At 36.6% G+C, this 22,057-nt stretch overlaps 2 protein-coding genes across 5 annotated transcripts; both read left to right on the forward strand.

The window, feature by feature from the left end:
• The first annotated feature begins 158 nt into the window (after window positions 1-158).
• On the forward strand, window positions 159-10,145 carry LOC146910684 (DNA glycosylase/AP lyase ROS1-like). 2 transcript variants are annotated; one of them, XM_085726403.1, is made up of 20 exons: window positions 159-472; window positions 676-1,186; window positions 1,932-3,314; window positions 3,424-3,828; window positions 4,128-4,218; window positions 4,304-5,630; window positions 5,735-5,814; window positions 6,015-6,099; window positions 6,171-6,262; window positions 6,333-6,401; window positions 6,707-6,743; window positions 6,822-6,904; window positions 7,278-7,856; window positions 8,171-8,207; window positions 8,297-8,354; window positions 8,539-8,678; window positions 8,856-8,921; window positions 9,026-9,140; window positions 9,218-9,256; window positions 9,686-10,145. In XM_085726403.1, exons 2-20 carry the CDS (start codon window positions 694-696, stop codon window positions 9,904-9,906), a joined length of 5,400 nt encoding a protein of 1,799 aa, XP_085582529.1. In that variant the 5' UTR covers window positions 159-472; window positions 676-693; the 3' UTR covers window positions 9,907-10,145. The 2 variants fall into 2 exon arrangements, with proteins under 2 accessions (XP_085582529.1, XP_085582530.1); XM_085726404.1 differs by having other exon boundaries at window positions 687-1,186.
• Window positions 10,146-13,970: 3,825 nt separating this feature from the next.
• On the forward strand, window positions 13,971-20,611 carry LOC146910685 (pre-mRNA cleavage complex 2 Pcf11-like protein). 3 transcript variants are annotated; one of them, XM_085726406.1, is made up of 7 exons: window positions 13,971-14,686; window positions 15,646-15,747; window positions 16,060-16,317; window positions 16,966-17,085; window positions 17,169-17,567; window positions 18,434-20,236; window positions 20,357-20,611. In XM_085726406.1, exons 1-7 carry the CDS (start codon window positions 14,300-14,302, stop codon window positions 20,366-20,368), a joined length of 3,081 nt encoding a protein of 1,026 aa, XP_085582532.1. In that variant the 5' UTR covers window positions 13,971-14,299; the 3' UTR covers window positions 20,369-20,611. The 3 variants fall into 3 exon arrangements, with proteins under 3 accessions (XP_085582532.1, XP_085582531.1, XP_085582533.1); XM_085726405.1 differs by lacking the exon at window positions 20,357-20,611 and having other exon boundaries at window positions 18,434-20,311; XM_085726407.1 differs by lacking the exons at window positions 13,971-14,686; window positions 20,357-20,611 and having other exon boundaries at window positions 16,030-16,317; window positions 18,434-20,311.
• Window positions 20,612-22,057: the final 1,446 nt, after the last annotated feature.

The raw sequence follows: 22,057 nt of genomic DNA on the forward strand, positions 1-22,057 counted from the left end.
TTATCTCTTGTGTCAGTCACCGGATACTAAACCCCTATATTAAATACAAACAAGCATAAAGTGACAAAACCAAATTACACATAATTAATCAATATTAAATTGATTTCTTGACCGAATCGTGATAAGATTAAGAGTAATTAATTTAGCAGAGGATGCGTATGCATAAAATTTTGTGCCGGTTGTTCCCTTTTTCCTTTTTCTCTTACTTAATCGGTGACATGACTTTATTTATATATTCTCACCCAATTTTGTGATAGAGATACTATATGAAATCATCAGATCTCAAGAGGAGTGATTCATTGTAAACAATATTGCATGAATTTCTCCAAATGAGTTTGGTTTTTGGTGTTTCTGAGACAAGTTTCAGAAATTTTTAGCATAATTGAATGTTCATAGATTCTTCTTCAATCCTTCTTCAATTACTTTATCTTCATTAACACCACCTTCATCACTCTCCCGTTACTGACACAAGGTAATTCAGAAACTGGATCTATGCTTCTGTTTTTTAATTTGTCTTAATTTAATGATGTGTTTTTTCTTCATAAAAGACATTTATGTTTCATATGTCCTGTTTCATCTTTGAAAATGAACCTTAATTAATTAAATTCAGTGTCCTGAAACAGTCCCTGTCGGTTTGTGTTTTATTTTTCATCTCATGAATCATTTTCAACAAAGTTTTTGTACAGGACAAAAATGGAGTTTGGAGAAACAGAGAAAAAAGAGGTTAATTCACAGATTCCATGGCTACCCACTACACCATATAAGCCAATTGCTCAAAGACCAGGGCCGATCTACACTCCTGTAGAGAGAAATCAGCTCAACTCTCATTTCAGTGGTGAATTTGCATCTTTTGAGTCTTCAAGCGGTGGAGATGTTAACAACCGCACAGAATCTGTGGCTTTAACATTAAACATTGGTCATGACAATGCCAGAACTCGGGTACCGATATCGTTTGATAATCCGAGCTCGAGTAATAGTTTTGCTGAACTTTTGGCTCAGGCTGAGGCTCCTTCATCAGCAGCATATTGCAATTCACCATATGGATATTTGGGGGACCAATTTGTTCCTGGTGTGTTGAACTTGAACCCACAGTTCAACCAAAGTTATGCATTTCTTGGCCAGCACAATCTTTATCACCAACAACTCTTCAACAATTTCATCTGTGACAATTACCAAGATCCTAAGGGTAAGAACGATAAATTTTGGTTTTATATTGCCGGATTTATGTTCCCGGAGTTTTGACAGTTGATTAATCAGTTAATCAATTATTGTCTTGCACGCAATGTTTTAAAAACTGAATCGGACACTAACCAGTGAGATGCCAAGTCATGGTTCAACGTTTGTTTCGAGACAAAACGTTGAACCATAAACAATGTCAGATCACGGTTCAACCGGTTGAATAGTCATGCTTGGTAAACATTGTCTATGTGCACTATATTTTCCTATAATCCATTTTATTATCCCTAAGAAACCCTCATATAACTAGTTTTTCACCAAAAACAGTTTTTTTTACCAAGATTTTCCTCACTTTGATAAATCTTGGGACCAAGGTGCCCGGTAGGCACCGGGTCTAGCCCAATAATTTTCAACAGTGAGGCTTAAAACAAGTTTTGATAAATGGACCTTTTTAGTCGCACGTGACCCTTTTGTTTATAATATCTAATAAAAAAAATAATTTTTTGTATGCGGCCCTTTTGTTTATAAAATCTAATAAAAAATAATTTTTTGTTGTTAGCTCGAAGGCTAGAGCTTTAGTAGCCTTACACCAGGGCCCACCGGTGTCGGCCCGGGTAAGCACAGACACAATATCCACTGTTATATTAATTTTTATTTTTTGTTCATTTTTATTTTCTTTTCACATCTTACAATAAGTGATCAACGTCGGACTGTATGGTTCTAACCTCTGCATTTAAATGATGTCCTAACAACAGGCACACCGCACTTGGCTTATTATAACAAGACCAATTCCCAGGTTGCTCTGCCTCCAGAAAGTAACATAACATCAAAAGACAAACAAGTTGTGGAGACACAAATAAACATGGAACAAAGGGAAGATGAGAGTAATGCCTCGGCCGCTATGTGCAACACTTCACACAACAAACTTTATGACCCTGTTGTAGACTTGACTGCTGTTTCTACACCAAGCAAAGAGAATAAGAACCACAATAAGGAGATACACCATGTTATTGATCTTAATGAAATACCCCAAACAAAACCAAAAAGAAGAAAGCATCGCCCCAAGGTCATAAAAGAAAGCAAACCCAAAAAAACTCCAAAGCCAGCCACTCCAAAGCCTGATCAATCAAAAGAAAACTCAACTCAAAAGAGGAAATATGCAAGAAAGAAAGAATCAAACGCAACTCCAGCAGAAGTGACAGGGGAATGCACTGAACCTTTGATGTCAGAGTCTGCCAAAAAGACATGTAGAAGGTCCTTACACTTTGACATTCCAGAGCAACCAACAGATGGAAATTCTGTGTGTAGGGAAGAAAATGCAACTACACATTTTGGTGGAGAAATTAGCATAGAGGTTCAGGAAACACATGTGTTAAATAATCACATGACATTACAAGAAGATGCACAAGCCTCCAGCAGTAACAGGAAACTTTCAAGTACAGGGTCACAAGAAGTTGGTTCCAAGAAAAAGCCGTCTGCTACCACTAAGCAAGCAGACAACGGCAGCATTAATCTGCTTGGGGCACAATATAATCAAATGCAGGCATACCAATCAAAGTATTGGCTTCAATTTCCGAATGTTCAGAAGAAAAAGAGAAGTGAGAAGGGGAAATTTTCAAATATTCCCAATACATCTTCCATGAATGCTGCTCAAGATGTACAACTTCCAACATGTTCTGAAGAAAATGCTAGATCACATCCGGATGCATCAACTTCTAATGTGTGGACTACTGCTTCTGCTTCTGAATATGAAACAGCGCAACTCCTAACCATGCTCAAAGTTACAGAAATAGCCACCCATGACAAATCTCGATCACTCGAGTACAATTTATTTTCAGGACAGAGCAGACCAACCAAAAAAAGATCGAGAGTCACTACCAGAGCTCATGATTACACTTCTCTGAGCAAAATTACAAACTACGATGCCAAACTAACTAATATTGTGAACCCAGGCAGTTCCGAAAGACAAACATTTGAGGATGCAGAAAGACCACAAACAGGCATTGATGCTCTAGTTGCGGAGATGCGTGCATCACTCACAAAAAAGAAACGGAGTAAAAAGAGAAGTACTCCAATCAGTTCGACATATTCTTGCCTAAATGAAATGCAACATCATCTGCCCTTGCAAAACTCATTAGGTATTTTAACTGAAACTTTATTTTTTTTTTTTGGTTAAATATTATAATTGTTACAAAACAAACAATTCTACCATGTAGTTTGTCCTAATTAAGACATTGATTGTTGCAGGTGTTGCTTGCGGAGAGAGCTGGAAAAACATACCTACTGTGGACAGATTAACACAGCAGTTTAGACACCTAAGCATATATAGAGAAGCTAGAGAGCTTGTATTATACGGGCAGAATGCACTTGTCCCTTACAACCGGCAAAATGAAAAACGCAAAGGTCGGGTTCATGAAAATGGCACCATCATTCCCTACGAGGGCATGTTTGATCCCATCAAGAAACAGCGCCCACGACCTAAAGTTGATCTTGATGAGGAAACCAATAAAGTGTGGAAGCTTCTGATGTTGGATATAAATAGTCATGGGGTTGATGGAACAGATGAAGACAAGGCCAAATGGTGGGAAAATGAACGAAATGTTTTCCGAGGAAGAGCAGAGTCATTTATTGCACGGATGCATCTTGTTCAAGGTATTATAAGATTTGAGGGAGAATTGATATTTAATTTCCAACAATTTTTGTATCTAGAATATTCTGTTCTGTAATTCTGTTACAAATGGGGTTGACTAGATATATATTCTGTATGAGAGTAGTATTTGTGAAGCTTGCTCAGCAAGCCAGAACTATTGTTTTAGTTTGTTAGTTGCTTGTGCCAACCTTTACAAATACTAGAAGCTTTACAAACACTATTATCTGAAATGTGCATATCCATTGTGCATGATTTGGTTACATGGTTAGCGTGTTAACAAAAAATAATGGATATTCAACAGGAGACCGACGCTTTTCTCGATGGAAAGGATCTGTGGTGGATTCGGTGGTTGGAGTTTTTCTCACTCAAAATGTCTCGGACCATCTATCTAGGTATAAGTTATGCAAGCTTACTTACAAAGAAACATGCATTAAAACATATGATTCACCACTTTCTTTTTTTCTTTTATGTTGTCAGTTCTGCATTTATGTCCCTCATTGCTCGATTTCCCCTAAAGTCAAGCAGCATGTTCGATACATGCCACGAGGAAAGTGCAAGCATGATAGTCAACACACCAGAGGTGCAAATTGTGGAACCAGAAGAAAATGCAAAGCTGGATGAAATGATATTGAATCAATCTGTTCAAGAATTGAGTTCTATGACAAAAGACATCATTGAACATTCTGAAGAAAGAGAAACTGTTGACAGCAACAGCATTGATTCCTGTGGAACTACTGGCAGCCTAGATAGCTTAAAAGATGTATCAAATTGTAAACTGTCAGAACCAGCTCAAAGAAATATTATGGAACATGGTACAATGGAATTTGTTAATCCATTGACTGGGGAAGGGAAAGAAAATTCATGTCATGGGGGTATTAGGAAAGAGTCCAATGCTTTATTTTCACCCAATTGCTCCATTGTTACATCTCAGTTGTCTGGAGATTTTTCAATTGATCAAAATCCTGAGAAGATAGGATCATTCTCAGACAGCAACACAGAAGTAGAAGATCGGTTAAGCACAGCTGAATACAATTTTTCCAACAGGACTTCTTTCAGTAAGCTTTTAGGAATGGCAAATTCGACCCAGTTACATGAAGTTAACAGTCAGAAAAGCAATCCAACTGAGAATTTGAGAGATTTATATGGTCAATCTGTAGCTATGAGGCATGACAACTTGGAAGAGAACTTGGAAAAATCAAATGTTACTCAAAGCTCCTTAGAAGCAATCATGACGCAATGCAATGGCCATAATTTGAAAATGACCCCCAACTCTGAAGTCCGTGAAGTCAACTTCTATAACCCTCTCAATGTTGAAGCCTCATCAAGTGGCTCCTCAAAGAATACAAATGAAAATAACAAAAGCTCTGGTACTCCAACGGAGTCTGAAAGCCAAGCTGCAATTACCCACTCTCACAGCATGTTATCCCAAGTCCCTCTCCAGCAACATAGTGATCACCAGCAGCACAAAGTTTTCCACATTTCTGGACAAAGTAAAGATCTTATGGAGAAATCAAAGGAATCAGATTTTGGTGACCACAACTATGCCATGAGGAATGAAAACAGTAAGTTAGATTCTGCCCCTGTAAAAAAATTAAAGGGCAAGGAGCGTGGGAAAGAGAAGAAGGATAACTTCAATTGGGATAGTTTAAGAATACAGGCACAAGCTACGGCTGGGAAGAGAGAAAAGACAGAAAGCAACATGGACTCATTGGACTGGGAAGCTGTGAGACGGGCAAACGTCCAGGAAATTGCTGATGCAATCAAAGAGAGGGGTATGAACAACATGCTTGCTGAACGCATTCAGGTAGAACCTAATATCCATGAAATATTTATTTATCTACAATTCTACATTTTGCTGGAAAAAGAAAACCTTTCAACACAGCTTATGTCAACTGATATCTTATGCAGAGTTTCCTGAATCTACTCGTTGAAAAACACGGGGCTATTGATCTCGAGTGGCTTAGAGATGTTCCACCTGACCAAGCAAAGTAAGTCCAGAGATTAATTGAACTGCTTTATTCAAATTGTACTTCTATACATATCATGTTAGCTTGTCATCATTATATAGTTGATGAAACCAACATCCTGATTTCTTACAAATACAAATAGATGCATACTGATCAAGCAGTTAGACCTACTACACCCAAGGAGAAAAAATGCATAATGTTAATTCAATTTATATATGCAGAGAATTCTTGCTCAGCATAAGGGGATTGGGATTGAAAAGTGTGGAGTGTGTGCGACTATTAACACTGCACCATCTTGCTTTCCCGGTACGCTGAAAGTAGAAGTGTGTAGTTACATTAATATGGAATATATTTTAACAGTTATTGTTGTGCAATAGGTGGACACAAATGTTGGGCGTATTGCAGTGCGATTGGGATGGGTACCTCTCCAGCCATTGCCCGAGTCACTACAGTTGCATCTTCTAGAATTGTAAGCAATACAAAAGTAGATCGAATAAGTAATTCGATTAGAAAAAAGCTAACAATATCGATCTGTGCAGGTACCCGGTGTTGGAATCCATACAAAAATATCTCTGGCCCAGGCTGTGCAAGCTTGACCAAAAAACATTGTAAAGATTTATTTTCAGTTTCCAGTTAAAATATAGAAGTTTTTTTTATTAGTGTAGGTTTAGCAAGGCTAGTTTATCTAAGGGTTAAATTTTGACTTATGGCCTGAATGTAACTTTTAAACAATACCATGCAGTCATGCATTGCCATATCGTTTGAAGAGTTGGATTATGGTAACAAAATGGTATCAACAACTTAGTTATGTGGCAATACATGATTGCATGATAATGCACACAAGTTCCCCAGTGACATTAGATAAAAAAATAAACTCTTTATCTACTGATCATTTTTTCATGTTTCATTTAAGGTACGAGTTGCATTACCAGCTGATTACATTTGGAAAGGTAAACCACATTTCTCATGCATCAGAAACTGACCATATTTTAGTAAAATCTAGTTTAAACTTAAACCAATGCATGCAGGTCTTCTGTACAAAAAGCAAACCAAATTGTAATGCATGTCCAATGAGAGGGGAATGCAGACACTTTGCCAGCGCTTTTGCAAGGTATATCTCTGAAAATATTATTTTGCACCCATCATGTTACCGACAAATAATGAGGAAAAAATAACCTTCAATACATGACACAACACCAACCACTACTTGCTTTATATAAATTAGAAGCACTGCATATATTTATGTCAGAAGGATAGAGAACTTGAAAGAGCATTTTATCAAGTTTGTATGTCCCTTACTGAATGACTATTAAGTTTTATACATATGATTATATTGACGGTTTTCTAATTGCATTATCTTGTTGCAACAGTGAACTTAGGGAACACTTTTAACAGCTAAAGATCATGCCAATACCACTTTGAAAATTTAATTATATGCATGTATTCCAAGTTATGATAGACCAATATACAAATGTTAAATGCAGTGCAAGGCTTGCCTTACCAGGACCGGAGCAGAAGGAGCAGAAGAATTTAGTTATCGCAACTGGAAACAATGCAACAGATCAGAACCCATCAACAACCGTCAATCAGTTGCCTTTGTCTCTCCCAGGACTGGAGCAGAAGAACATTGAGATCACAAATGGAACCGATGCAACTGATCAGAACTCGTCAGTAGTCATCAATCAATTGCCCTTGTCTCTCCCTGAAAACAAAAACCAAACAGAAGAACTTCAACAAACAGTAGTGATCAGCCAACTTGAAATGAATTCTGAAATCAATAACTGCCAACCCATTATTGAAGAGCCAACGACTCCAGAGCCAGAGTGCTCCCATGTATCTGAAAATGATATAGAGGATTTTTTCTATGAGGAATCAAATGAAATTCCAACCATCAATCTAGACATAGAAGAGTTCACTTTGAATTTACAAAATTATATGCAAGAAAACATGGAACTTCAAGAAGGTGAAATGTCAAAGGCCTTGGTTGCTCTAAATCAAGAAGCTGCTTACATTCCTACAACGAAGCTGAAGAACGTGAGTCGATTGCGCACAGAGCATTCTGTGTAAGTAAAAAGACCAACTCATCTCCAACTAGTTAATTGGAATGCTTAACTCTAACGTTGAAAAATATTCAAACTAATGAAATGTGGGGGGGAGAAAGAAATGAATGCTACAAAGGCAGGAAAAACAAGTAATATATGATTTGCAACACATTAAACTTGAATCGTGTTAAGGTGGAAATTATGCCCCGAAGAAATAGATAATAATCTCATCCAACATAAGATCTAGTATTTGACGTAGAGCTCTTTGTATCCATTATCATAAAATAGATAAAAGTTCTGACAATTTATGTTGATTTTTGTTTACCTTCTTGCAGTTATGAACTCCCAGATTCTCATCCTCTTCTGGAAGGGGTTAGTGATTGTTGGATCTGTTACTTAAAGTTGTGTTTATGCTTGCCCAAATTATACCCAATTTTTTTTTATTTTTTTATGCAATACAGTGGGAAAAGCGAGAGCCTGATGATCCAGGAAAATACCTTCTAGCTATATGGACGCCAGGTGGGACAAAAAAAAATTGATTTTTTTTTTATCAATAAATAAATTGACTACAATGCCCCTTCTAGATATGAATTTAGTTAGATTGGGTTGTAAAGTTAGTGTCAATATTATATGACATATTAAGTTGGGAAGCTTTACAATATGATTTCTAATTATTTTCAAAATACATTGATATGTACATCAGGTGAGACAGCAAATTCTATACAGCCACCAGACAGAAGATGCAGCGCTCAGGATTGTGGCCAGCTCTGTAATGAGGAGGAATGTTTTTCGTGCAACAGCTTCCGTGAAGCAAATTCACAGATAGTTCGAGGGACAATCCTGGTCTGAATGCTTAACCATGCAATGTTTATTAATTGTTACACATTATGAATATAGAGGGTTGGGTGGGTGACTAATTTTCATATAAATAATTCTTACCCTGACTTGAAATAAATTGGGTGGGTGACTAATTTTTCATATAAATAATTCTTACCCTGACTTGAAATAAATTATGAATAGATACCATGTCGAACAGCTATGAGAGGGAGCTTTCCGCTAAACGGCACCTATTTTCAAGTCAATGAGGTAAAGTGCTCTGAAATCTCATATCATCACATTTCTCCCCCCTTTAATATATTGTATATCTCTCTAAGTCAAGAAATTAAAAAATAAATGTCATTTTGAGGCAGGTTTTTGCAGACCATGAATCAAGTCTTAATCCGATCAGCGTTCCCAGAAGTTTGATATGGAACCTTGATAGGAGGACAGTGCATTTTGGAACCTCCGTAACAAGCATATTCAAAGGTAAACACTTAAAAGTTAAACTATTATAACATATCTCAGACAACGAAGTTGAATATGAGTTTTTTTGTTAAATGCAGGTTTAGCAACACCAGAAATTCAACAGTGCTTCTGGAGAGGTAAGATATAGTTCCCATATTATCTTGTGGGATTGAATATCCTTATTTAAACTCACTTTTACAAGTATAATAACCATAAACAGTTTGCAGACGCGCTAAGTGACCAAAGAACTAAAACTGATAAACTAGTTCAACTACTGGTCATCGTGTGCTAACAGCAATCTGTTGCTCTTTGGTTAAACCATATTCTAATAATCTATAGAATAGTAGGAGAGTATAGAAGCATTTCACAAGATGTGCCATACTGCCACATACTTATGTAAATGCTACTTAATTTGAATCTGCATCATAATTAAGTAACCTTATACAAACAAGGTCAAAAACGTCATCCAAGCCATATAGACTGCATTAACAAACAGACATTAACATAACATGAACGTGAACATATAACCGAACCTGTCTTAACAAATTAGTAAAAATGTCTTGCAGGGTTTGTCTGTGTGCGGGGCTTTGAAAGGTCAACAAGAGCACCCCGACCTTTGATGGCGAGACTGCATTTCCCAGCAAGCAGGCTGGCCAAGAACAAAAAAGACTCCGCTGCGGCTGCGGCCAACTCACAGGGATCAAATTCAAACCCAAATGCAGAACAACAACAACAGCCAGATTTTCTTGCTAGCATTCCCAATCTTCGACAGAATGGTGGAACCTAAAGGCACATCATATTCATTCATCCTGTAATATGTGTATAACAACAACGGGTCATTGCTGACAAAATTTCAGCCCGCCATGTCATGTTAAGAGACTGGGCAAATTTTTAAGACCAGGAACAAGAATGTATCAATGGTAACAGGTAGGTAGGGTTTTAGCTTTCATGAAGAGGAATGTGATACATAAGTACTATTGTAATATTAATATTATGCTCCTCAATTTACCGGTTCCGTTTGCACAATTCACTTATCCCCGTTTCTATGAAGATACAGGAATTTTTTGGTTTTAATTTCTAACCTGTTTCACTTAATTCCTTTGAGTTGTGTGTTTGACGGTAATGATTTTGAATAAGCTTGGTTTTGTAAAACTAACCAATTTTTAACCTAACTATTTTTGTTACTGTTTTCGATCAAAGTTTAGTTTGGAACTAAAATCGATTTGATTAGAGAGTAAGAAATGTTGATAAAACTGCATTTGGAGCAAAATTAAAGTGAATTTAAGAAACGTACCTTAAAGTTTTGGGTTTCGAAAACAAAATGCGAAAAACCATGTTGTAGAGAAACACGAAGTGGATGGGAGTATAGAAATGGTGAAGTCGTTGTTCTTGGCCAACTTGGTAGCTGGGAAATGAATTTCGCAATTTTGCCGCCACAGTGTCATTTTCATACTCTTTCCCTCTCTTTCTCTTCTTTTTGTTCACCGTGTTTATTGTCCTTCACCGATTGGGGTATTTTCTTTTTTGACTTTTCAGTTCATTGGTTTACGGTTTGGGGTGTATAGTGGTAGGGCCACTTGGATTTAACACAGTAACTAGTAACTACGGTTGGCCGTCGCATAAAAAATAAAAATGATGGGTCAAGATTATATACTGTGTAAACTGTCAAATCAACATTGGATATATTTGAACCATTGGATCATAAATTTACGGTTGAGATTAACTATAGAATGAAACTGCGTAGAACCATTACAGCAACCAAACCTGATCCATTTACGGTACCAAAAAGTTTATCGAATTTGAATAAATTTTAAAAAATTTAGTTTATTTTCCTACAGTCAAATTTGGAAATACAGTTTTTTGAAAAACTTGTCTAAAGTTTATCTTATAAGTTTTTCTGAACTTTTGCTATTGTTGGCAACTTGGAGATTTAAGTGTATTATACAACGCCTTGGTTCTAAATTTAGTGAAATGGTATTGTATGCATATGATAGTACTGTTAATTTGATGAAACCAAACAGCTTTTTATTGAAATCAACAAATTGAAAAGGAGCGTGTTGATGAATAAAGAGGAATCGTGGGTACCAGATTTTGGGATATTTATTTTGTTAGTCTTAATATTTTATGTTGTAATGTTAAAACGTTCATGGAAATTTTTTTAGGGATTAATAAGAAATATTATAAGATGTGTTGGTGAAATCAGAGAATCAACTAAAGGAGAACTAGAACTGAAAACAATAAATTAAAAAAAAAAAATACAGGTGGTTATGAGTATTTTATGTGAAAACCCATACAGAAAGCACGGATGGAAATCCACCTATGTTTTTTTTTTTCATTTCGAAAAACTTGACTTAAGTTTTTTATCATGTTTTTGGGTTTACAAATTTAACTGTCGAAAAATTCAAGGTTAAGTTTTCCGAAAATTTATTCAATTTCGATTTTTTTTGGTACCCTAAACATTATGTGGGGGTGGAGTCAGATGATAAAGTGGTACTACTAAAAATTGTTATGGATTTAGGGTGAAGGTATAAATATAGGACTATATAGTATAATTTTCGTAAGATAGGCCTGATCGGATTGATCAAAGGATTCACTCGTCTTTGTTCTACCTCCGATTTGAAAGGACGAATGTTTTACATACCTCTTCGTTTGCTTACGGAACACTCAAATTTTTCAAAGTATCCCTCAAATTTCTTACTTGGTTCCCTCCACACTTCTTTGACAGACACACGTATATTCATTCATACAATATCTTATGATCATTGAAAGAAACCCGCTGTAAATCTTCTTCTTTTAAAAAAAAAAAAACTACTGCAAATCCATTGGGGTCGGCTCCTTCCAAGGTCTCTTACTAAAAAGTGTTATTATTACTTCCTCGTCACTAATTGACAACACAAGTTTCTCTATTGCATCAACACCAAATTGAGGATAAAAAGACTTTTGTTTGAAACCATTTGCCTCTTGTTTCATTATTAGCAGATAAAGTCTCGTAGTATTCATTTACCATTCCTTGCAGGACAATTGGATCGTCCATCCACTGCATCGCACTATTATGGAGCATAACGACGTTATTTCCTATTCTCTTGTTCACAACCTTCAAGTGATAGTATTGCGTATTACGATCCCCGTCAACTAACGATTTCGCCCTTAAACGTTAAAACCACATTAACTCTTTCCATTTCCCAATTTTTGCTAATTCATTCAACAACTTTTTCTCGAGTCGAATAAAACCACTAGAGCAGGGCCATGACGCGAAACTTTTTTGAATACCATCAATCCGCAACATAATATTCCTTTTATGATATAAAAGGGTATCCAACGTGTTACATTTCCACCTCTCGACTTCTCTTTGAAAAACCACAAGATTATGATAAATATCACTATTAGAGTCCCAACAACCATATATCATATATTTGTAAGAATTTTCCAATAATCAAGCACTTTCAAACTTAAATTGTTCGAGAGCATCATGTTGTATATCGCCCTTACGCAAATAAGGAGTGGATGATGATCTGAAAAATTCAAAATACCGGGAAGCGTTGGGAAATCGAAGCCTACAATAATCATTACAAAACGCCATACACAAACATTCAAAAACACGACAACCTTTACAAGTAGGTCCTCGCCAAGTGAACCGCAAACCAACCACATCCATATCCAACAATCGACACGTGCTAATTCTTTCAACAAATTTATTACACGCAACTACACCTCCCTTCTTTTCGTGAGAACTTGTAATATCATTGAAATCCCATACCAACAACCAACTATGTTACTAATAAAACACATGACTTCATCGTCACAATGTTTTATTGATAATCTTGAAAATCGAACACATGCCACCACTTGTTGAATAACATCAGTTTTCATATTAAAATTAGGACTACATTCTCGAACAGTTAGGTAACGATCACAAATTGACCACGCTCCTTCTAATAATGCATGATCTTGATATTCTTTGTTGGAGAAAGTAATAAAATAATAATTATTGATGAGATCGACAATGTTGATTACTCCATTCCTCACCCACATTTGCTTCAATCTTGTCTTTCAAAGCTTTGTATCCAATATCTCATTTCTTCTAGGGTCAAAAAAATTCTCTTATTTTCTTTATTCAATAACAAAAATTTAGGACATTTGCACTTGCCATTCGTATGTTATTCAATATTGATATCTCCACCTCCCTCATTCTTCCTTTCAACCATGACACCTTCCCTCTCATTAGACCAATCAGAATCATCCACAAATTGATTTCAGCTGCCCAAAATCGTATCCTTGAAAGACCTACCCCGTTCAGCAAATGGGTGTTCTCTTTCAAATCTTCTTCATCTTTGTTGTTTCCATGTGCCTCACTGATTTGTCCCAGCAGACCGTTCATAGTCAGACCTTATGAGAACTTTTTTAGATACGTTGTTTACCTTTTTGATGATTTACATTAACCATAAATGCTGAAATATTTTTACCATCGTGGTGTGCATATGAAATAAATTTTACTACAAGTTTAATATTTAAACGAAACAATTTTGGACATACTTTATTTACTTTCCGATCAAATTTCAATCTTACCACAAAGTCAATTTATTGGTAAATAATTTTTGGACAAATTTTAATTACTTTCCGATCAACCCTTTTTCAGAAACAAAATGTAAAGACAAAAAAAATTACTATAAATTACCCTTTGCATCTTTTTCATTTACCTCTTTGGTTTTTTTTTTTTTTACAAACTTTTTATTTACCTCTTATTACAAGCACACCAAATTTTATTTTTCAACGGAATATTTCTGAGAAACAATGATTGTGTTTTTAGTCCAGTGAAGTGATAAAATCTAATCTCGATCCCCAATAGTAATCGCCCATCGCAGCCTTTCTTCTACTCTCTCGATCCCTCTTTTCTCTTTCACCTCTCTCCCTCTCTCTCTCTCTTTCTTTTTTTCTTTTATTATTAATTTTTCCCCATTCATTCATCAATATGAATTGGGGATTAGGGTTTATCTCAATCCTCGTTGTACAATTTTGAATCAAATCTTTATTTCTATTTCATTCATTCACTCTCTCCACACTCTCAATAAAATCCGCACAAGAATCAATAAGCGGAATGCAATTTTCAATTTTCAATTTCATGTTGTAAATCTAGTCTCCAAATTTTAGTGTTAGAATTAGGGTTTTAGATTCAATTTTTCATGAACATGGAAAATTCTCGTAGATCTTTAGATAGATCGAGAGAACCAGGTGCGAAGAAACCTCGATTGATCGATGAGCTACAACAAGGTTCCAATCCAACTTCACGAACGTTTCCTCAACGACAACAACCTACCTCTGGGGTTGCTACGATGTTGTCGTCTGGTAGGTTTCGAATGAATGATAGAGACTCTGAAAGTAGTGATGGTGGCGGTGGTTACCACCCTCAACCACCGCCGCATCAAGAGCTGGTGACTCAGTACAAGGCTGCTCTTGCTGAGCTTACTTTTAACTCGAAACCGATAATTACTAATTTGACTATAATTGCTGGAGAGAATCTTTCTGCGGCGAAATCGATTGCTGGTGCTGTTTGTGGTAACATTCTTGAGGTGAATTATGCCGAGAAATTGTTCTTGTTTTGTTTGTATCATTTATGGTTGATTAAATTGAATTGTATTGTAATTGATTTTGAATTTGGAATGAGAAAGCGTATTTTGATTTGATTTTTCTGATGTGATTATATGCTTGTGCTATTGATAAATTGGGTTAGTGTTGTTCTCGGGTAGAAGTTTTATCATGGAAAAATGGTGAATGCTAGTTAGAAAAGAAGGCGTTTGTGATTCATCCATTTTATAGTTGTTGGTAACGTCTAGGTTTTCTGAAACCCACTTGGGTTGGCCTGATGATGTTGGCTTGGGACCTTGGATTGTGCTCCTCCTCAAGGTCTCTGGTTTGATTCTCCCCAGTACCAACTTGGGTAGGCTAGTTTAGCTTTTTCAAAAAGAATAAATTTCTAGGTTTTATGCGGTCCATGCACACGAGAAAAAAGAAAAACATATTTAGGTTTTTTGTGTCATTATGAAAAGGGAAAAAAAGGACTTTCAATAGACGATGAATTAATATTAGATAGGTCAGTGTTAATTATGATGCATTGCAATGATTCTGTTAGGTACCAGGTTTGGGTACTGGCCCGGTATCCTAATGGAGTCCATATGCAATTTACAAGTGGCGTTATTGAAACGTGGTGCTCTATCATTCTCCTGGTCTTTTGTAGAATTTGTACGCAATAGGGGCTAAGAATCTTTGGAAACGTGTGTGTGTGTGGGTGTTCGTGTGTATGACGTGGGGAAATAAATGTCAGTTTATTTTCTCGAATAGGGCTGATGTCAACTTTTGGTGAAATTTGATGCTAAGTTATAACATAGGGATATACTATTATTGATTTAAATTGTTTTCCTTAATCCTTGTTTACATTTGTTGGGGCAATCTTACTTTTAGCCCATTGCTTGTTTGTCGATTTGTTATAAGAAAGGGCGCGCTTAATTGAATTATGTTAATGACTTTCCAGGTTCCAAGTGACCAAAAGCTGCCTTCGCTTTATCTCTTAGACAGTATTGTTAAGAATATTGGGCGGGATTACATAAAATACTTTGCTGTCAGACTACCCGAGGTCAGATATCTATCTATCATCTTTCCTTCTATTGGCATTACTTCCTTTTATTTGATTATAATAATATACTTGTAATCATTTATGATGAAGCATTCGAATTGTGAAATGAAATCATAGAAATTTACACTGAAATGTTTAGATTTGATTTGGTTACATGGATGATAATGCAATAGTTCCGGCATTGCCATAAAAAATGAATCATCTAACCGTCAATAAATGGAATTTTTCACTTAGCGTTCTCCTTCGAGTATTTTCTAATTTTATACACGCATTTTTAACTAGGTACTTGCCAATTACTCCTTTACATTTTAGGTATTCTGCAATACATACAGACAGGTTGATACTCCTGTCCATTCAAGTATGAGGCATCTTTTTGGAACTTGGAGAGGAGTCTTTCCTCCTCAGACTCTTCAGATAATTGAGAAGGAACTCAACTTCAATCCCGCGGTCAATGGTTCAGCTTCTGCATCTGCTACCCTTAGAAGTGATTCTCAGTCTCAACGCCCATCTCATAGCATCCATGTGAATCCCAAATATTTAGAAAGGCAACGTCTTCAGCAGTCCAGCAGGGTAGGTGAAATGATTTCAAAACCAATCCTTTAATGCAACAGATTACATAATACTAGTATTGCAAAATATTTATTTGATGAAATTGGAATTGCAGTCATGTGTGTTCCTTGAATAATGAAACGGTGCTGGAAAATACATCACTGCCATCAACTTTTGAGCTTGGTTATCACTTATTGAAACAAAATAAAGTACTCTTGCAATTAGTGTATTTAAGTATTTTGAAACTTACAAACAAAATGCGTGAACTGTTCTAATTTTTGGCCTACTATATTATGGGTTTTGGGGCTTTTGTTCATAGTATGACATATGGTACGCACGCCTAATAATCTTTACAGACTTAACTTAAAAATAGTATTTTGAAATTTGAATACTTCATAATATTTTTATTTACATATTTTAGATATCAAAAAAGGCCTTCCGGTTCACAGTACTTATCACGAATCAACAGCTATTTCATACCCTCTATGCCTTTAAATTATCACGAATCAACAGCTATTTCACTTATCACGAATCAACAGCTATTTCATACCCTCTATGCCTTTAAAATTTGACAAGCTATAGCATTAGATATCTTAACTTACATTCCTTTTCTACACCCTATCTCTGGTACTTAATTCTTTTGTTATGTAATTTTTTTGTTTCATGCAGACTAAAGGAGTATTTGATGATATGGCTGGAGTTATTTCAAATGCAAATGAAGACGCAGAGAGGCCAGATCGAGCTTTGGGTGCTGCACGTCCATGGCTGGATCCTAGGCTTAACATGCATGTATGTGAAGTGTTTTTTCTTTTCCTCTTTATACTATTCAATCTGTTAGTTATCATATTTTAATAGAATGGTGTATATTACAGAATAATCAGCATACTCATAGAGGTGCACTTAATGACTCTGTTCCTGAAAAGAGCATCGGCGGAGCCTATGGAGACGATGGATATAATTCTAGTGTTTCAAATAGTTTGGGTTCAGGTGTTGGAAGAACCGGAAGTAGGCTCATTGGCGGTGTTGCAGAGACCTTATCCGGGCAAAGAAATGGTTTCAGCCTCAAACATAGTTTTTCAAATCATGAAGCACCGAAGTCTGTGAATTTGGATGCACATAGCATAAGGAGCAGTGCAACGTCAAAGAACTGGAAAAATTCGGAGGAAGAGGAGTTCATGTGGGATGAGGTGAACCCTGGTTTGTCTGATAATGTACCTAATGTCTCTAACAACTTGAGGTCAGACCCATGGATGGCCGATGAAGACAATTTGGTAAGCTTGCTACAATAAAGGGTCAATTCTACTTTGCTACCCAATTTGTTTGTCCAATTCAGTTTTTTCCCAATTATGAAATGAGGTGCTTTCCAATTTGATCTACCTTGTTTTGTTTTTGGAATGTGTCCCTTGTCCTTCAAGTTAGAAATTTACAAATTTGAGAAGCATCCTGCAAGTAATTTTATGGCAATAATAATCAAGACCCATTCACCCTGGCTGGTTTTGATAAAAATGCTGCACAAGAAATTGACTTGTCGCTTTTGGCACAGTTAGAACATCATTTAGAATCTGTTTCCTGTCTTGAAAATTCATTTGTGTGTGAGTTCCGATTAATTGGAAGAATCAATCCCCAACTTGAAATATGATGACATCGTAGTAAAGCAAACTAAAGAAGAGGGTAACATGACAAAATGCTTGATCGGAAAGTAAATGTCTATCACAATAGGGTGGGAAAGGATAATTGGCAGCAACAAAATTTTTGTATCAGGTTGAAGTAAGACAGAACTGTGACCAAGGAATGATGCATAGAAACGAAAGAAATTGCCAATCACATCTATGCATGACTCTTTCCGTGGGATAATAAATATGCCTAATTTTGTTGACTTAAAAAAATACTAATTTAAATTCTAAATATCCTAATAAACCTAAGACATAATTTCCTAATTTAACTTGGCATAAGATACCCCAGGACTCTACAATTACACCAATTAATGAAATTACTAATAATTAATAAACCTGTAACTAAATCATAATTATCAAATAGTATAGTCGTATAGATGCATTGTAAATTGATGCAATGATATTTTAATATTACATATATATTTCATCTAATCTTCGTGACCAATTTTGTTTTTTGCATGCAGGAAAGTGAAGATCACCTCCAAATCACACACCCAATTGGAACAAAGGTTAATAAAGGAATATCCACTGTTAAGAAACAACTACCATCATCTGGGGGGCATTCATCATTATCATGGGAGTTGCAGAAGCAGGTCCCAAGTGCCAAATTGAATATGAAGCCAGGTCACTCAGAAATATTTGTTTCTGCTCCTAATGGCTTACCCAAGCATTCAAATTCTTCGGCTGCGAGGATAAGAAATCAGTCTTCTATGCCGCATACAACAATAGGAATGTCCAAAATTACGGGACAGCAGCAATTTGATTCTGAGGGGACAGAGTCCCCTTCAGAACAGTCTTCACCTTTGAGACAACAGTCTCCAACAGTGCCAGTAACAATACGCAACCCTCCTTCGATGCGTAATTTGGCTGAGCAAGATTGTCCAACATCTCTTAAAACATCTCAACATTTGGGTGGTCTGCAAAGACAATATATTAGAGATCCCGTGCCTGCCATTCGTTCCAATGTTCAGGTTGGTAACTTGCGAAAATCACAAGAGAAGGATATGCGGGGTCCGTTATCTTTAGCAACTTCTTTTCAGCCAAAACCTCAGCAACAGCAGCTGGGTTCTTCACAGGCTGAAGTTACTCTTAAAGCTAAGCAGCCACTCAAATCTAAAGCTCCTTTAGTCAAAGCCAAAGTGACTTCAGAAAAGTCAACTACAAAGTGTCTTCCAGCTCCATCTGTGAAGAGTGGAATCATTCCCAATAAATCAATTACGAGAAGTCTGGATGCAAGTAACTGTCCATCTCAAATAGGGTTTAAGCCTACTCGGTCAGGTGGTCCTTCCCCGACCACATTAATTTCTTCGGGGTCTCCCGCCGCGTCACTAGGTTCTCCAAATGATTATTCACCTACTCTGCCAAAACTACCGCAAGGGAAGGCTGGAAAGAAGCAAAAGGATTCTACTCAACCATCTACTTCCTCCAACAATCGCGGTGCATCAGCTCCGAGCTCAAATACCGCCAATAAGAATACCTTGAATCCAATTTCAAATCTTTTAAGCTCGTTAGTTGCGAAAGGTTTGATATCCGCAGGAACAGAGTCAGCAACTACAGTGCCAAGTGAGACGGTGATGCGATCGAAAGACCAAACTGAAAGCATTGCTGTCAGTTCCTCTTTACCAGTTGCTTCAGTTCCTGTTTCTTCAGCTGTCCCAGTAAAATCTTCCAGAATTGAGGCAGATGATGCTGCAAAGGCCTCGCTTGCCTTGTCTCAATCAACTAGCACAGAAATTAGAAATCTCATTGGCTTTGATTTCAAACCTGATGTCATTCGAGAAATGCACCCACATGTAATCGAAGAATTATTGGATGAACTCCCACATCATTGCGGTGATTGTGGTATTAGGCTTAAACAACAAGAACAGTTTAATAGACACTTGGAATGGCATGCTACAAAAGAAAGAGAACAAAATGGTCTGATTGTAGCATCAAGAAGATGGTATGCAACATCAGATGACTGGATTGCTGGCAAGGCAGAATGTCTGTCTGAGTCTGAGTTTACTGATTCTGTAGATGAATATGATGATAATAAAACAGACGGGAGTCAATTGGACACTATGGTTGTAGCAGATGAAAACCAATGCTTGTGTGTATTGTGTGGCGAGCTATTTGAAGATGTATACTGTCAGGAAAGGGACGAGTGGATGTTCAAGGGGGCTGTATACCTGAACAATCCAGATAGCGAGATGGAAAGTAGAAATGTGGGGCCCATCATTCATGCTAGATGCTTGTCAGATAACTCAATACTTGGTGTGACTAATACAGTAAGACTCATAGTTAATTGAATGGATGTCTTCTAGTTGTTTTTAAAGCTTCAATTAGTCTATTTGAATTTTGAAGGAGTGTTCAAATTTTTGTACTGATTGGACCTGCTCTTTATGCAGGAACATGATTGATTCATAACTTGTATTGCATTGGAGCCAAGGTTAAGCCAGAAGCTTATCAAGGGTACCCAGGTTCTCGTTGCATACTAAAACTAGATGGCCTTTTCACATTTAAAACCATTGCCTTAGCTGCTTTCCTAAGCAGTCAAACAAATTTTGTTCCCTTTTTGTTTCTTTTTGTTGTACTTGAGGAAAAAAGAGAAATTAAGTAGTAGTCAAAATATATAAATGTGAGATAGTGTTTTTGCAGCTAAATTTGATCTTTGATAACTTTATTTTATGATGGTGATGGGGCGGATTTGCATATTTAACACCTATGGGGATACCGGTACAGCAAGGTCATCTTCATCCAAACGGCGGATAATATTATGCTTGTCATTCTAATATCAAAGATTTTGATCCCCCACTCCTTTGATTTTCTTTTGTCAAATCTACACATTCTTTGGGAGGGAATTGAAAGTGCAATAATAATGATAAAACTTGTTACGCGTGTATTGCTTTCCTTAATTTATCAGCTGCATAAAAACGATAATGATATGCATTGTGTCATTTTTTGCCAACATTTGACCAAATGTTGTGCGCTATGCTACGCCTAAGATGCTTCGGGCCTTGTTTTGAATTTTGATATGTACTGCAGATTAAAGCTAGTATCATAAAAACGAACAGTTTAGTATCAGTATTCTCTATTCTCTCATGAGATTAAAGCTTAAGCTTATAACGTTTTTCGATATTCTACTTCAAGTAACGTTTTAGTTTATAGGTAACATAGTTTATATTCAATAGTAATATTTTCTAAAATATTAACCAAAAATAACTTTATCTTTTAAATTTATCCATTAGTTCAACCGTAAACTTAATTAAACACTTCAAATTTATTCTACTAGTTTTTCTATCCGTGATCTGTTGGAAATTTATCCATATTAGTTCCCCTCATGTCGTTGCACTCCCGGACAACCTTGATGCCACCTTTTTCTATCCTTGAAGCGACCTCTGCCAACCTTCGTCACACTCTCAGGCAACCTCCTCACCGACGTTTTATCCAAACTTCTAAGTTCTAACATCTATACTCATAAGTCTCCGCCACCTCCGCGACTGTTCCAACGTTCAATTCATCCTAATCAACATTTGTCGTTGAGCTTCCCCTCTTCTTGTTGCACTCTCGGACAACCTCCCCGTCGTCGTTTTCCCAACCTTCTCAACCACCAGACTCTCTCCGCCTTAACTCCCTCTCCAATCGTCTTCCCTTCAACCTCGTTGCCTACACCTTCCTTTGTATCCTCGACTTCCAGTAAAATCTTATGTTCGGTGGCCGTGCGTGTGCATGTGAGAGAGAGGTTGCAAGGAAGTAAAATCTTATGTTCGGTGGCCGTGCATGTGCATGTGAGAGAGAGGTCGCAAGGAAGAGAGAGAGATAGTGTGCTAAGAAGAGTGAGTTGGGAGTGAAATAGTTTATCAGCAAATGACCAAATTATCCATGATGTTTGGTAGTATTTGTGTACAAATAACATATGTGAATGAAAAGGCAGTGAATGTATCCTTTAGTTACCATTATTAGCAACTATCCGTATTAGTCAACAAACAAATTTATGTAGCACCCACCCTATTTGGAATTAACCAAGACAGCAAGCAATGACTTCGCTTCTTTTTGAAACGTGAGGTCATAAATACACAAAATCCACTCTCTAGCAATTAATTGTATGT

Source organism: Medicago sativa, chromosome 7 (genome assembly GCF_051527215.1).
Source record: "Medicago sativa cultivar Bolivia chromosome 7, Bolivia_mono, whole genome shotgun sequence".
Taxonomy (NCBI): domain Eukaryota; kingdom Viridiplantae; phylum Streptophyta; class Magnoliopsida; order Fabales; family Fabaceae; genus Medicago; species Medicago sativa.

Bases quoted from the DNA above. Each gene is read 5' to 3' on its own strand.
- LOC146910685 (XM_085726405.1), top strand. From the start codon at position 14,300: ATGAACATGGAAAATTCTCGTAGATCTTTAGATAGATCGAGAGAACCA. The intron at 15,748-16,059 runs GTCAGATATCTA...TTTACATTTTAG, and splicing joins TTGCTGTCAGACTACCCGAG to GTATTCTGCAATACATACAG. The intron at 17,568-18,433 runs GTAAGCTTGCTA...TTTTGCATGCAG, and splicing joins TGGCCGATGAAGACAATTTG to GAAAGTGAAGATCACCTCCA.
- LOC146910684 (XM_085726403.1), top strand. From the start codon at position 694: ATGGAGTTTGGAGAAACAGAGAAAAAAGAGGTTAATTCACAGATTCCA. The intron at 8,208-8,296 runs GTTAGTGATTGT...TATGCAATACAG, and splicing joins CTCATCCTCTTCTGGAAGGG to TGGGAAAAGCGAGAGCCTGA. The intron at 8,355-8,538 runs GTGGGACAAAAA...TATGTACATCAG, and splicing joins TCTAGCTATATGGACGCCAG to GTGAGACAGCAAATTCTATA.